This window comes from Crocuta crocuta, unplaced genomic scaffold, assembly GCF_008692635.1.
Source record: "Crocuta crocuta isolate KB4526 unplaced genomic scaffold, BGI_CrCroc_1.0 scaffold134, whole genome shotgun sequence".
NCBI classification, from domain to species: Eukaryota; Metazoa; Chordata; class Mammalia; order Carnivora; family Hyaenidae; genus Crocuta; species Crocuta crocuta.
This window is the reverse complement of record NW_027530183.1, coordinates 1,373,836-1,388,680: the sequence shown is the minus strand read 5'-3', so window position 1 is coordinate 1,388,680 and position 14,845 is coordinate 1,373,836. Positions and strand designations below refer to the sequence as shown.

Here is a 14,845-nt window from a genome sequence, read left to right as displayed (position 1 = left end):
ATGAAGGGAACTACAGTAAACGGCTTGCCTTCTTATAAACAAGAAAATAAGGGGTAGAGGCATAGACTGAGGATGAAGTGGGACATAAGCATGGGGAAGGAAGACTTCAATAAAAAACGTGGATTCCTACAACCCATCTTTATAGAGAATGATTTAATTGTCATATGATAGGACTTGATCTCTAGGAATTTTCGAAGCTTCCCAGGTAATTCTTTTTTTTATTTTAGTAGGTTTAAAAAATTTTTTTAATGTTTTATTTATTTTTGAGAGAGAGATAGAGACAGCATGAGCAGGGGAGGGTCAGAGAGAGGGAGACACAGAATCTGAAGACAGGTTCCAGGCTCTGAGCTGGCTGTCAGCACAGAGCCCCACACGGGGCTCGAACCCACAAACCGTAAGATGAGTTCAAGTTGGACACTTAACTGACTGAGCCACCCAGGCACCCCTTCCCAGGTAATTCTTATGGGCTGCCACAGATGAGAAGCACTGGCTTGACATTTATTAAATATTTATTTTTGTTCTCAATTTTGCATGGATAAACTTAGTTTCCACAATAAGCTCAGGAAGTAAATACTACTATAATCTCAATTCAAAGGTTAGGGAACCTAGGAGTGGTGGTTTTAAAATGTCCACAAAACCTGACACTTATCCCTTTAAAAGAGGGCACCAAATCCCCTCCCCTTGAATACAGGCCAAATTCATTACTTGACCTTCATGAACAGAACATGGTACGAATGGTGCTGTTTGTCTTCCAAGGCTCAGTTACTCAAACGATAGCTTTCATCTTTTTCAAGTTGGTCATACTGGGGGAAGCCAGTCAGCAGCCAATGGGAAAGACCTATAGAAAAAGGAGCTGTGGCCTCTCACCAAAAGCCAGCACTAAACTGCCACCCACGTAAGTGAACCACCTTGGAAGCACCTCTTCCAGCTCCAGTTAAGCCTTCCGGTAATTGCAGCTCTTGACAACTCTGGACCACTATTTCCTGGCAGACTCTGAACCAGCACTGTGCAGCTAAAATCACACCTAAATTCTCAACCCACACAAACAGTGAAAGAAAATAAGTGATCACTGTAGTTTTAAGCCACTGAATGTTGGAGTAATTGTTATATAGCAATAGATAGCTAATCACTAAGGCACAACAAGGTTCATTTGATCATATTCATGCAGCTAACAAAAGGCAAATGGAGATTTGAAACTAGTCAGAATGGATTCAGATCTTCTGCTCTAAGCCATGTACTAGAATTTCTTTTTTCAAAATGAAGTTTATACTGTCTATTCCTTATTAAAGCTGGTGCTAGGATCAAAAGAAATTATGTAAATATCTGTAGCTATTAAACCGAATACTGAGTAGGTACTTAGCATTATTACCACTGAAAGACACAAATTCTTAAATATTAAAGCAGAGACAGAAAACATACAAGAAATTATCTATATAAGGAAACATACCCCGGTAAAAATTTTTCCCACAGCAGTTTATTTTAAACTCATTTGTTATTTCTAGATATGCTAGTCCTTTAAGACTTCTAGGACAAAAACATCAATAAGTAGTAATTTCTCACCTCATCAGTATCCACTATAGGCTTTTTGTTACTCAGATACTTATCAAATTGCCATACATTAAAAAAAAAAAAAACAGTGTTATGGATTCAACTCTGTCCATATAAAATTAATGGGTTGGAGCTCTAACCCCCAAACTGACTGTATTTAGAGACAGGGCCTTAGCAGAAGGTAATTAAGGTCAAACGAGGCCACAAAGGCAGGACCCTAATCCAATGTGCTAGTGTCCTTGTAAGAAAGGGAAAAGACACCAGGAGAGTTCACACACAGAGAAAAGGCTGTGTAGGACACAGCGAGAGGGTATTATCTGCAAGCCAAGGAGAGAGGTCTTATCAGACACCACCCCAGCAGACACTTTGATCTTAGACTTCCAGCTTCCAGAGCTGTGAGAAAATAAATTTCTGTTGTCCAGAGGAGTCCACACAGAGGACTATGAAATTCACATCTTCAGCCTTCATTTCCTTCTCCTAAGCACTGACATTCATTTTATTCACCTATTTAAAATAAGCTCCTCTTCATGGCCCCATAATTACCTTCCTCTTGTGACTCTCATTATCTGTTATTAATGGACCAATTGTCAAGAAGCCACATCAGGATCTTTCTCCCTTCTTCAACAGCAATAACTGGATCTGAGATAGACAATAAAGAGATCACCAGAATCTACCAAGCTAATAGCATTTGAGTCTTTGGCTTAAGTCCCAGATCTACCTGGAGATAGGGAAAGAGCATTAGTCAGCCACTAAATGTTCCTAGAAAGTTCATGACTAGGCTTCCTTTTAGGACAAAAGATCAGGTCTGACAGGCCGAAGCATTTTGATAAGTAAAGGTCCCACCCTTGCTACAGACAGAAAAGACTGAATTACTGAAGACAAAAACAAAACAAAAAAAACAAACAACAGTTGCCTTGGATCTCCTCAAAGCACTGAATTAGTAGGGAGCTCTCCCTGGTACTATTTCGCCCTAGTCTTAAAACTTTCTTCCTGATTTATTAATTTCTATTCACAACAGTGTGACAACCTGATCTTCTGGTCCTGTGGCCCTCCTCAGAGGTATGGGTATCAGGGTCCAGCCACCACACTACCCTTCTCGTTCTTCAAGTCGCATAAACTCAAGACTTTTGGGTTACCTTTGACTCCTTTCTTAATCTCAATCTCATTATCTATTGGCCACCCTGTTCTGTTTATGTTTTCTTTAAAATTCCATTACCAGTTTCTGCTGGGATGTTGAGAAAGTTCTGGAGATGGATAGGAATGTTACTTAACGCCACTGAGGTGTGCATGTAAAAGTGGATAGTCAATTTTATATTACATATATTTACCTCAATTAAAAATTCTATTTGTCAGATACAGGTCCTTAGGACTGAGACCTCAGTTTCTGCCAGTCTTCTAGATGTTCTCCCTGTACTCAGCTTCTTCCCATCCACCCATCCTACATAGCATCTCTTAAAATACTGCTTCCATCTTATGACTTTTTTCTTCAAAAATTTACTATTTGTAGGTTAATTTTAATTCCTTAACCTAACATTCAATAGACTCTACCATCTAGTCTCATTCTAGTTTTTAAGTAATATCATTTGCTAATCTCCTGTAGCTGCCTACTGACAGCTCTGTCAGACATTTCCCATTTCCACTGACAATGTTTTTGTGTCCATGCTCTTTTCCTTGCCTAGATGATTTTCCTCACCATCCAAAGTCATCTTATGCCCCCCAAATTACTTTTTTCACAAAGTGTTCTCTGACCACCATAATCCAGATTGATTTCCCCTCTCTTCTTATTACCACTGACCGGATGTTTTATTTTTAATTGTTTTTAATGTTTGTTTATTTTTGAGAGAGAGAGAGAGAGCACACACAACCATGAACAGGGAAGGGCAGAGAGAGAGGAAGACACAGAATCTGAAGTAGGCTCTAGGCTCTGAGTTGTCAGCACAGAGCCTGACGAGGGCCTCAAACTCACAAACCATGAGATCATGACCTGAGTTGAAGTTGGATGCTCAACCAACTGAGCCACCCAGGCACCCCATAGGATGTTCTTAATACTCATTTGAAGAACTGTAGAATGTATACCACATTCTACCTCCTCAAATCACACACTCCTTGAACTCAGGATGTTTAATCTTTTATTTCTTGGTCTCATCCTGTATGTAAGTAGGAGGTACCAAATAAATATTGATGGACTGATCCAATTCCACCTCAACAAGTATGAAAAAAAAAACATTTGTTCTGAGATGGAGATACATTTATATTACGGAAGATTTTCAATAGGGAACTTTCAAATAAAAGGGTTTCTAGTTGATCCTAAATGAAATGAATGCTATCCTGAAACCTCTTTATTGTTTATAATCAACATCTATTCCCAAAACATAGCTGAGATTGTTAAAATAAAAAATATGTTACTGGCCCACCAAGATAAGGATAACAGATCAAAAAATATGAAACACTGCCAAGCTGAGACAATTAAGCTGAAACCTCAATCAAGAAAAGGGAGTTGTCACAGTGGAGGGAAGTTTAACACGGCAACAGGAAAGGAGGATCACTGAAGTCCTTTACAGTGTCTCTTCAGTGTGAATTGTCTAAACTGGGGCTTTGACTCAAGCAAAAGGTTCTGGCAGGCATCAACTTTAGATGGAAGCTTTTGCATTTGGTATGCAGAAATATTGGTATGCTAACTAAAAATACAATCTCAGAACTTTAGACTTCAGTCAAGTCTAAAGTTGAAAATCTGTTATCAGTGAAAGAATCTCAATGGTGTTCTTCCACACAGAGGTCACTGTTGGTTTACATGATCAAAAGACAATCTAGAGCAGCAAGGAGGCTCACACGCAGCATTCAGACTATCCTCAATGCAAGTGTTGGTTTAGCTTAAATGTCTGAAAAAAAACCACCTAGTTGAGGCTCTACAATTCCATAAAGCATGAAAGAGAGGATCTTGATTTGGGAAACTAAGTATATTCAAGGATCCAATAGCTTCCTCTTCACACAGGATAAAATTCAAAGGTCCTTAATAACATTTTAAAAAAAAGAAATCTCGCATAGGGTTGTGACAGAATCTAAAAACTACTTAAACTGTTGTTACGAGGACTGAAATATAAAAGCAGGGTAGTCTTTACTAAGGAGGTTTTCTCAAAATATATATATATTTTAATATATTAACATCTAGTAAAAAAGGGGAGAGGAGACTGTAACTGGCCAAGTGTAACATCTGCCTTTAGGGAGTCCATAAAGAGCCTTGTCACTTCCAGCTTTTGAGTGACCTGTTGTCACATATACCCTCTACTCTAACAATACCACATACAGAAGAAATCAACAGAAGCACCACAGATCTTTTTTTCTTACCTGAATTAGGAAAGAAAAATTTATTTTCAAGAGGCTATACTGTCTGATATCTGAAGCATACTTTATTCCCTCCCCTCACTTAGCAGCTTATGCTTGTAGGTACTTTCATGAATACTTCCTTTATTGAACCTATCAGATGTAGCCCCAGAGGTTTTCAGGAAATGAGAGACTACCACCACTAAGGCAAATGTTAGTGTCTCTGCCCCATTTAAAATTGATTAGTTGTGCATAATCACACAACCACTGGAGTATATAACCAGTCTTAAGTTTAGAATGAGAGTACTTGTTTTTTATGGTGCAAATTAAATTTTTTGGCCATCAGGGAAAGAGGTAATGAATGAGAAGATAATTTACAAAGAAGACCTAAATTATTACAAAATATTTCTACAATGTAATTAATAAAAATAAAACAGTGCATTCTCCTTATCGAATGTAAGCTACTCTAAGAAACGTGATAAAACCTTTCAAAGTTCACAAGTGTTAATATTAGTACCTAATATTAAGACATAATATTAATAAAGATTCTTAATAATATATATTATTTTGTATGAAGCACATATTTAAATCTTCAACTAACACATTTTTAATTTATTTTTAGAAATTTATTTTAAAATTTAATATCTTCATGACAAGGATAATATATTCCTTACCAGAATCATTTAGGGAGCAATGTTTACCCTCTTGAAATCTTCATATATGTAAACATGAAAAAGTTCAGTTTTTAATGAACAAGCCTCTAACATGTCACTTACTTTCACTTACTGATATAGAAAGCTTAAAATACTAAAATACAGAACAAATGGTTCTGCAATTTTTACTTTCATATATAATTACGATTTTTCAAATAAAATACAACATGCGACATGGCCTTCTGGCATACCCATTGTTTAGTATATGTACTACGTGAGAATAATTACTCTGCTACTTTAGAGGAATGTGGTTTTAAGTAACATCCTCTTTAATCTGGCAATTAACACTCCTATAAATATATATTCTCTTTTTCTCTCTAACTTGAAAAAACAAGGCAAAAAATGGCTTTTCAAGACTAAATCATTGTTCTTACTATATTTAGGAGGGAGAACTAAATAATGATTATGCCTACAGTTACTACCTTTAAAAATAAACTTTCCTCACTTAAAATCACTTCATCATGCAATCAAAAACCTATTTTCCTTCATTTGTGTAAAAGGAACACAATTGCTTTAGGACTCATTCTTGCTTAGGCAAGAAACAGCCCACTACTGACCTTCTAGTCTCAAAGGTCACTAACGAAATATAACTTAATCAATATCTCCTACAGAATTTAATGCCTTACTCCCACTCCCTCTATGATAGCCACTAGTCAGAAAAGAATTTCTCTGGCTCACAAACCTTAGGGTTTTTCAGTATTAGTTAAGTATTCATATGCCAAGAGTCTCAGAAATTACACTTAGTAGAGGCATTTCATATTCAATTTAGTATTATTTTAGAGTAGAAAATAAGAGCCTAGAGTAAAAGAGAAAAATGGTGGTTGTGGAGAAACCACTAATATTTAAAAGCTTATCTTAATATTTACCATTTAGGTGTTTAATATTTAAAGGCTTAGTTTTAACTGAAAAATAATGCTGTGTGAAGTGGATGTTTTTAACGCACTAACCCTGGAAGAGTTGAATGAATCGGGGGTGCAATGCCGAGGTGATCACGCTCTCTGGCAGCTCCCTCAGGAAGAGCTTTAACAGACTGGCTGCCGAGCAGACATCCCCATCTTTCCCGAGCTCCACGGGCACTCCACTCTCAAACTTCCATCGGAGCTGTTCTACCACCTTTACGTTGCCATTCACCCTAAAAAGGCCTTCCTGGGTGAGTCCTGGAACAGGGGAGCAGACACACAGAAAATAATAGAGATTTCTCAGAAACAGACACTAACTCTAAAGAACGGTAACAACAAAAACAACAAAATAAATTTCAGTATACGGTTTTCCAAATAATTATCACATACTGGAAGATGTTCACATTTTATAAAGATGCTTTGCTAGGATAATAAATTTTCAAATCTACTATGTATCAACTAAAAAGATCATATAGCATTGTTATAAAAGCAGACTGTTGAAAATAAGTTTCATACACATAGAAACATAGAACAAATGCTATTCTACAAAAAAAAATTGCATTTATAATCTTCTGTAGTATGTAACAGAAACTTACCCTGGGCTCCAGCAGCACCTCAGCATTTTGAAAACAACTATGTAAAAACAAAAACAAAAACAAAAAAAAAACCACTAACATGTATGTAAGAAACTTAACTGTATTGATTATCTTTGTAATAAATAAGAAGAGGGTTTTTGTTTTTGTTTTTTTTTGTAAATTCAGAGGATAACACTGAGACTATAAAGTAATATAAGAGAAGACCCTTGCTGTCAGCCAATTGATGGGGGATCTTATTGTTGGCTGGGGCAGCAGAGAAGCCTCCGTAAGAGTCTGGTCGCTGGGCACCATCTTTGGCAAAAGCATAAAGAAGATAGGAAGACGGGCTGATGAACTGTGAAGCTAATACACTTTAAGCTTCAGGGCTCCTCATATATTTAGATCTTTTCAAATGCTGTGTCTAATTCTGTATTCTTAATTTTGTATTTTTTCTTAAAAAGGGGCCCCAAAGGGGTAAGCAGCAGGACACAGAAAACTGTGATTCATCCCTGACAAAGAAGAACAAATAAATGAATTGCAGAGACAGTACAACATTAAGGAAGATAAACACATGAAAATGTGGAGTCTTTAGATCAAAGAGTGATAGGGGTAATAAAATGGAAGAAATAGGATAGAGCCACAAATGTCAAGTTCAAGAGTGAACACTTGAGGCTCCTGGCTAGCTCAGCTGGTAGTACATGTGACCCTTGATCTCAGGGTCATGAGATTGAGCCCCACACTGGGCATAGAGCCTACTTGAAAAACAAGCTACAACTTTATCATGGGAGCATTAAGGAGTAGGGGGAACATGATATAATCAAAGGTTAAGGAAGATCTTGCTAGCTAAGTAGAGGATGGAAAGGGCAGAAAGCTTGCCTTTGGGAACCACATTCTATTCTAAGGCAATAAGACGGATTCTGGTGGGAAGGAAGTGAAAAGTAGAGAAAAAAGATGCTTTGGTAACTTCATACAAAAAGGAAGTAAGGAAGAGGAAGAGTTGAAAGGTAATTTTAAGGTTTAAAAACTAGGAATTCAGGAAAAAGCCCTGTAAAGCATAAGATGAAATGGGGGTAGCCGGTTCAGGTGAAAGGTAATGATTTCCAGCTCAGTGTACTGGGGTTTAAGGAGACAGAACACTATATAAGAACGTAAGGCAGCCTGTGGAGGCATGCTGAAGGTGTAAGAAATAATCTTTCCAGTAAAGAGCAAGCCAAGGACGTAACTGGCCACTGTTCTTTTGAGAGTTTAATGATGCCTTAGGGCACTGAAGCCCATTAGAATTATTCAGATGCGAGCTGTTTGTTTATATCCGCTTTTGTCTTTCTTACCTAATTGTATTGCTCTTTCTAAAGAAAAAGAAGAAAGCTAATTTCATTTTAATTTGTAATTTGATAAAAAAATTTTATGAACCCTTGGGCTCAATATTTAATGAATACTTGGCACTTTATTAAGAAACTTAAAAAAAAACTTTGAAAAAGAAATTCAAACACTACCATTATCCTTACAGAGTTCATAGACTGGTAAGATGTTTACATTAATTTTCTTATTTTTTAACTAACTTTTTCAATGTTTATTTTTAAGAGACAGAGTGAGATGAAGTGCAAGCAGGGGAGGAGCAAAGATAAGGGGAGACACAGAATCTGAAGCAGGGCTGTCAGGCCAGAGCCCAACATGGGGCTCAAACTCAGGAACCATGAGATCATGACCTGAGCCAAAGTCTGATGCTTAACCAACTGAGCCACCCAGGTGCCCATATATGCACATATGTGTGTGTATATACATACATATGTGTGTATATACTATATAAATTTGGATATGAAAAGTTTATGTAAATTTTAGCTCCAATTTTGACAAAAGTTTGGGAAACCAGAGAGGACATGTAAAGTATTTTAACAACCACTATGACCAGGGCACTATGTAATGAGAGGAGAAAGCAGTCAGTCTCTGTGGTAGACAGCTTCTCAAATCATCCTAGTGATGCCTGTCTCCTGGTTTCCACACCCATATGTAATCCCTTCCCCTTGCCTGTGATCTGGATCTAATGACTTGCTTCTAACAGAATATAACAAAAAATTATGTTTAGGTTCTAATATTGCTTTTGAAGTTAGGTTATAAAAGGCTGAACTTCATCTTATTGTGCGCTCTCTCTCTCTCTCTCTTTCTCTCTCTCTGGCTTTGCTGGCTTGCTCACTCTGATGAGTCAGCTGCTTTTTATTTTGTTAGCTATCTTATGAAGAGGTCCACGTGGCAAGGAACTGAGGGCGGTTTCTGGACAGCAGCCAGTGAGTAACTGAGACCCTCAGGTCAACAGTCCACAAGGAACTGAATCTTGCTAAGAACCACGTGAATGACCTTGGATGTGAACCTTCCCCTAGTCAAGTACTATTATGACTGCAACCTTATGAGAGACCCTAAGACAGAAAACACAACTTAACTGTGCCCAGATTCCTGACCCACAGAAACTGAGATAATGAACAGTGGGGTTTTAAAGCTACTGTGTTTGGGGGCAATCTGTTACACAGCAACAGATAACTACTATGATATGCCATGCTCTTTAATATTGCAGAATATCAGTTATTGAGAGACTTCCTGTTTAACTCATTTTTAAAGCTTTCAAGGTCTATTTCCCCCATTCTACCAGCTTTATCTATAACTTCACAAATATGTACTGCCATCAAGCAGATAGCACCCCCAAACAAGAATCCCATCCCAAGACCCAAATTATGAAAATTTAGAATTATGCATCCCAGTCCTGTATCTACCCAGCTCCTCAGCTTGTTTTTGGCCAGCAAATGCTTCTTGGACCTGATTTCACAGTGTTTTTCTAGCTTTGACCTTAGGTTTTCTTTTCCAATAAGGCTTTTTGACCCTTCCCTCAAATAAATATTTCCAGTTATTCCAAAATAACTACACAGCTCCAAGAACTGGCTTTGGTTTTCAAGGTCTCTATCCCACTGGCTTTTACTGGTGGAGAGATAAGGTATAAATGGAAATCACTGAAATTAATGCTTCTCAGTTATTCTTTTTTCTGTCTCTATTCCATTTATTTGTATAACCCTCTCCCCTCAAAACATCTCTCACCCAAACAATTCTTATACCCAGTGATTTTCAACTAGAGACAATTTACCTCTGGACATGGCTCTATTATACTCTGGGAAAAAGAATTCATAGTTTCTTAAAGCCCTTATGGATTTATGATATATCCAACACCCATGAGACTTACCAGACTATAAAATCTTTCAATTTCCCTACTCTAAATTTTTAGGAAATGATGATTTTAAAATAAACGTCCAGAGGAAGGAGATGTTTATAAGGCTTTGTGAGGTTACCCTCCTTTATTTCTGGGATTCCCTTATATGCAATTTCAGGAGTTATTGGTTAAACACCATGAAACAACAATTTAATAATTGGTTTAAAAATGAAAGAATTACATAAACTAAATAGTGTCTCTACCATTGACAGTCAATTTTCTGTACAACTGAGGTATTTATTTCAAAATAGTATGCATACATTGTTAGAAACTAAGTGTGCCATAAGACACAATTTGCTTAACTGGCACACTTTGATCCAGAAATAGTAGGCCAATACATGAACATATTCTGCCACCTGGTGGCAAGTGGACAGTCCTATACTACTTAAAATGGTACATCCCACAGTATCTTTATGCTGTAGGAATCCAGGAACATTGTCAACAAAATGAGTTACTTTAAAATAGTGTGAAGATGATATGCCTCATAACTTGTAAGATTTTCCTTCCAATGGGAAAATTTTTTTATAAAGAAAAAATATGTAAAGAAAAAAAACTTCACAGTCTTTTTAAAAGTCCTTCCTATAAACCTTAAACCCTTTCTGTCCTAAAATTCTTTTATAACAAAGAGTTTTCCCTCAAGTTGTTAAGGGTTTATATTTATATTAAACATCAAAGTATGACCCCAGTATCTACCTAGGCTTAAATGATATGACCCATCATCCCGACATCTGATACCTGGCAGAGAGCATATTGTATTCTGCATGACAGGTGCACAGTAATACACAGATGCACAATAAGTATCTCTTGACATAAAAAAATACAAAATAATTAATGAAAATAACTGAAGTATCTTGCTCACAAACTTCATACTACCCTCCAAACTTATACAAGGTTTTTGGTTTATTAACATGGTAGTTTCATACACAATAAAGACCTTCTGGTTTGTCTACATAGTAATTAACTATATCGCCTTTCAAAACAGAGAGTAGGTGCCCTGCCTACCTTAGCTTGCCAAGCCAAGATTCGGATTCCATGGATGTGCAAAGATTCCACTAGGGATTCTATTTCCCATTTCCAGTTAAGAATAGATTTTCTAGGGGCGGCTGGGTGGCTCAGTGGGTTAAGTGGCCGACTTCAGCTCAGGTCATGATCTTGCATTTTGGGAGTTCGAGCTCCGCATCAGGCTCTGGGCTAAGAGCTCGGAGCCTGAAGCCTGCTTCAGGTTCTGTGTCTCCCTCTCTTTCTGCCCTCCTCTGCTCATGCTCTGTCTCTCTGTCTCTCAAAAATAAATAATTTTTTTAAATTAAAAAAGAATAGGTTTTCTATATTTCTAATTAAGAATGACTGACTTAGCCCTTTAAAATGTTTAGTTTGCATTACTTGAATACACCCAGTTCAGGCAGAACTATGGGTAAGAAGAGATATAATTCTTAATTCAAATTTTGCCAAAATTTTCATACAGTGATGCTGTGAATTTAACTGGTTCAACTCTTCTAGAGTTGATCATAAATGCACATATCCTTTGACCCAATAGTCTACAGATACACTCATAGTGCTTGAAATGACACATGTTAAAGGTTGGTCGCTGAATCACTGTTTACAGACAGCAAAAGACTGAATACAATTCAATATTCATCAGCATGACTGCTTAAATAATTCATATGTATAGTCAAACACTGTGCAAGGGAAAAAAAGAATTACATGAGTAAAGCTTTTTATGCAATACAGAAAGATCTCCACAATATACTGTTAACTGAGTTTTTAAAAAGATTTATAACTGTATGGATGGTATGTTATATTCAGGTTTAAAGGGAAAAAAGATATGCATATATGATTATATATTCATAAAATAGCTTCCTAAGTATATATAAGACACTAGTGAAGGAATACGGTTACCAGAAAGTAATACTGATAATGAATAATCAGGGGACAGGTTTTGGAGGAAGAGATTTTTAATTGTATATCCTCCTGTATTTTGTACTATATAAGTATATTAACAATTCAACAATTTTTTAAATTAAAAACAAAAGTGATTATTACATAAGATAACCCTGAGAGGCTATTAGTCGTTGTTGGATGAAAGATCAAAGCACTGACTACGCCAAAACCAAAATATTTTAAGTAGTCACACTTTGTATCCAAACGAGTAATACTCAACCTTATTTAAGAGATTAAATGAATTATGTAGAGATCCATTTGTATCTAAATCAGTAGGATATGTTTTTACTCAATACTGAGTGTTTTTGACTTCTTCAAAGTTCTAAATTAATATAATCCGGCTTCAAGAGCCTTAGGCTGAGGTCCCCATCATCCTGCCATGCTGTATACAACACCTTTTCTGTTTAACCTGTTTAAAGTTTTGGAATAAACCCAGAGCTATTCGCTAAGAATCTTACCTGTCTGTAGCTTATCATCCTCTAAAATACAGAGATAGCTCCTATAAAGTAAAAATGCAAACCTGGCTCTTCAGTTTTCAGAAAAGAATATCATTTTGGTATCTACATACCTAGTAATCTGGGCAAATAGTTGTTTTTCAGTTAACACAAAACACCTGACCTTCTGAGGTCTGAACTATGTGCCATACCATTCCTGTCACAAGTTGATTCACGTTCCTACAAAGGAACAGATACACTGTGCTTCTCACGTATTCCCAATGAAGTCTCTTTCTTGGGGGTGGGGTGGGGGGTACTTGTAATCATGGGAAGATAAGGAAGCAAACTGCACAAAGTACAAAACACCTCTGAAGTCTCAAGTTTTACCTTTCCAACGAAGTTTCAGCTCTACTCTGCAGTGAGTCTTTCACATAGAAATGTTGCTTCAGTGTAGAAAATAATGAAAATCCCCCTGCATTTCCCTCAGAATATTTCCTTCTCAAAACTTCCAAAGCTTATTGATACTTATTATGTAGTTTGGGGTTTTCCCATAATAGTGGCCTCACTTGAAAAGCATGAATATCGAGGATATGAAAGAATTTCTCTCTACTTATCCAGGTTTTTAAGTCCTAGTTTAAATAAATTCATTTAAAAAGCTGTAAGATAGCTCTCAGTAACAAGGAGATTTATCTTTTTATCATTCAAAGACCTATGGTATTCTCCAATTGTTTTACATGCTTAATTGTATCATTTCAAAAGTAAATGACTCTCCATAATAGACTATATATCATATTTTTAAAAGTGTGTACTGAGCTTATGAAAGCAATTAAAGCATCAAGTTCATGAATAGCCTCAGCTGATAAAGATACCCCACAACTGTTGTTACACTAAAAATTAGCATCAGTTGGAATTCAATGCATCAAGAGAAGTCACTATTAATATTAGAACAGTGTATTTTAGAACTCAAAACTAGGAATCATTCCAAACTAGAAATCTCAATGGTTAAATTGGTTCATGATAAACTGAATAGTACTGTCAATATAATATTAAGCAGTAATAATGCTCTTAATGTCCTTTTTAAAGGAAAAGGTACATTACATTATTTGATATCCTAATTAAGGTGTTTTAGGACTATTCTAATACACGGTGAAGTAGTTCACACAAAAACATTCTTCTTGTATACGAGAACTCTGAAAACACCAGAATTAAAACGTAACTTACCATGTTTTGTCAAGTACTCCACTATACTCTCCACTATTGTTGGAATGCCGTTCTCAGCGAGCCCCTGCTGCTGAAGCTCTTGTAGACTGACTCCAAATAACTTTTTATATGTGGAACTCCTCTGCTCATTCAGTGGTACTGCCACTATCTTTTTCATGTCTTCTTTCAGCCGAACCGCTGCTTTACTTTGCTTAAAAGAGCATAAGAAAAAAGAGCAGTCAGTCATATTTACCACAGGAGGTTGCATGGTAACAGGAGAAACACCTGAATTGAAACAGAAGTGTCTGGAGACCTAGAGTGAAGGTATTTACTTATTTTTTACTTTGACTCCAATCAGAACTACTAACATCTCTCACATGTGGCTCCGTGCTATGAATGGCCCATACTGATAGAATGGTTAAAAGGAATGAAAAGTAATGAGAAACCTAAAGCCACAACTTAACTGTAGCTAAGGGCGGGAGCGATACACTGCAGTATCTAAGACAGATTACTACAGTAACCAAGGGGTGGGACTCAGAAGTACCTGGTTATCAGGAAAGTAAAACATTTTTGAGATCATTAAAACTCCATGCAGATCCTAGGATAATAAGAGATTCTAAAGATGAAAATGTATCTAGAGGTCATTTTAAGGTAGCTTTAACTTGGAGACTCAGAAAAAAATGTATTTAGGTATAGTGAACATTTGTTTCTTTTAATTATATCTGTGAATGTATCGCATCAGTATTTTTTGGCACATAAAATCAGCCCCATTTCTCACTGAAGTTCAAAATATTCTATGAAACAGCAACGTTTCAGGGAGTCACAATTAAACATTTTCAACAAGACTATGAATATTATAAATAAAAAATGCAGCTTATGTTTAATTCAAGTTATCACCACAATGAAAATTCCATACAAATTTGTTTCTTCCTCTTAATAGAAATCTATTTCTAGATTTCTAGTGTTA

General features: G+C 36.5%; 1 protein-coding gene across 6 annotated transcripts in view; it reads right to left on the bottom strand.

Moving 5' to 3' along the window:
• FAM13A (family with sequence similarity 13 member A) overlaps positions 1-14,845 on the bottom strand; it is a 374,408-nt gene that overhangs the window by 302,928 nt on the left and 56,635 nt on the right. For all 6 annotated transcript variants that reach the window (XR_013335363.1, XM_077765111.1, XM_077765113.1 and 3 more), the window contains exons 2-3: positions 13,900-14,089; positions 6,530-6,739 (exon numbers count right to left, since the gene is read on the bottom strand). Coding sequence is in view for 5 of the 6 variants with exons in the window: in XM_077765113.1 (XP_077621239.1) it covers positions 6,530-6,739; positions 13,900-14,089 (400 nt within the window). In the remaining variant the exon portion in view is untranslated. The remainder of the gene's footprint in view (positions 1-6,529; positions 6,740-13,899; positions 14,090-14,845) is intronic.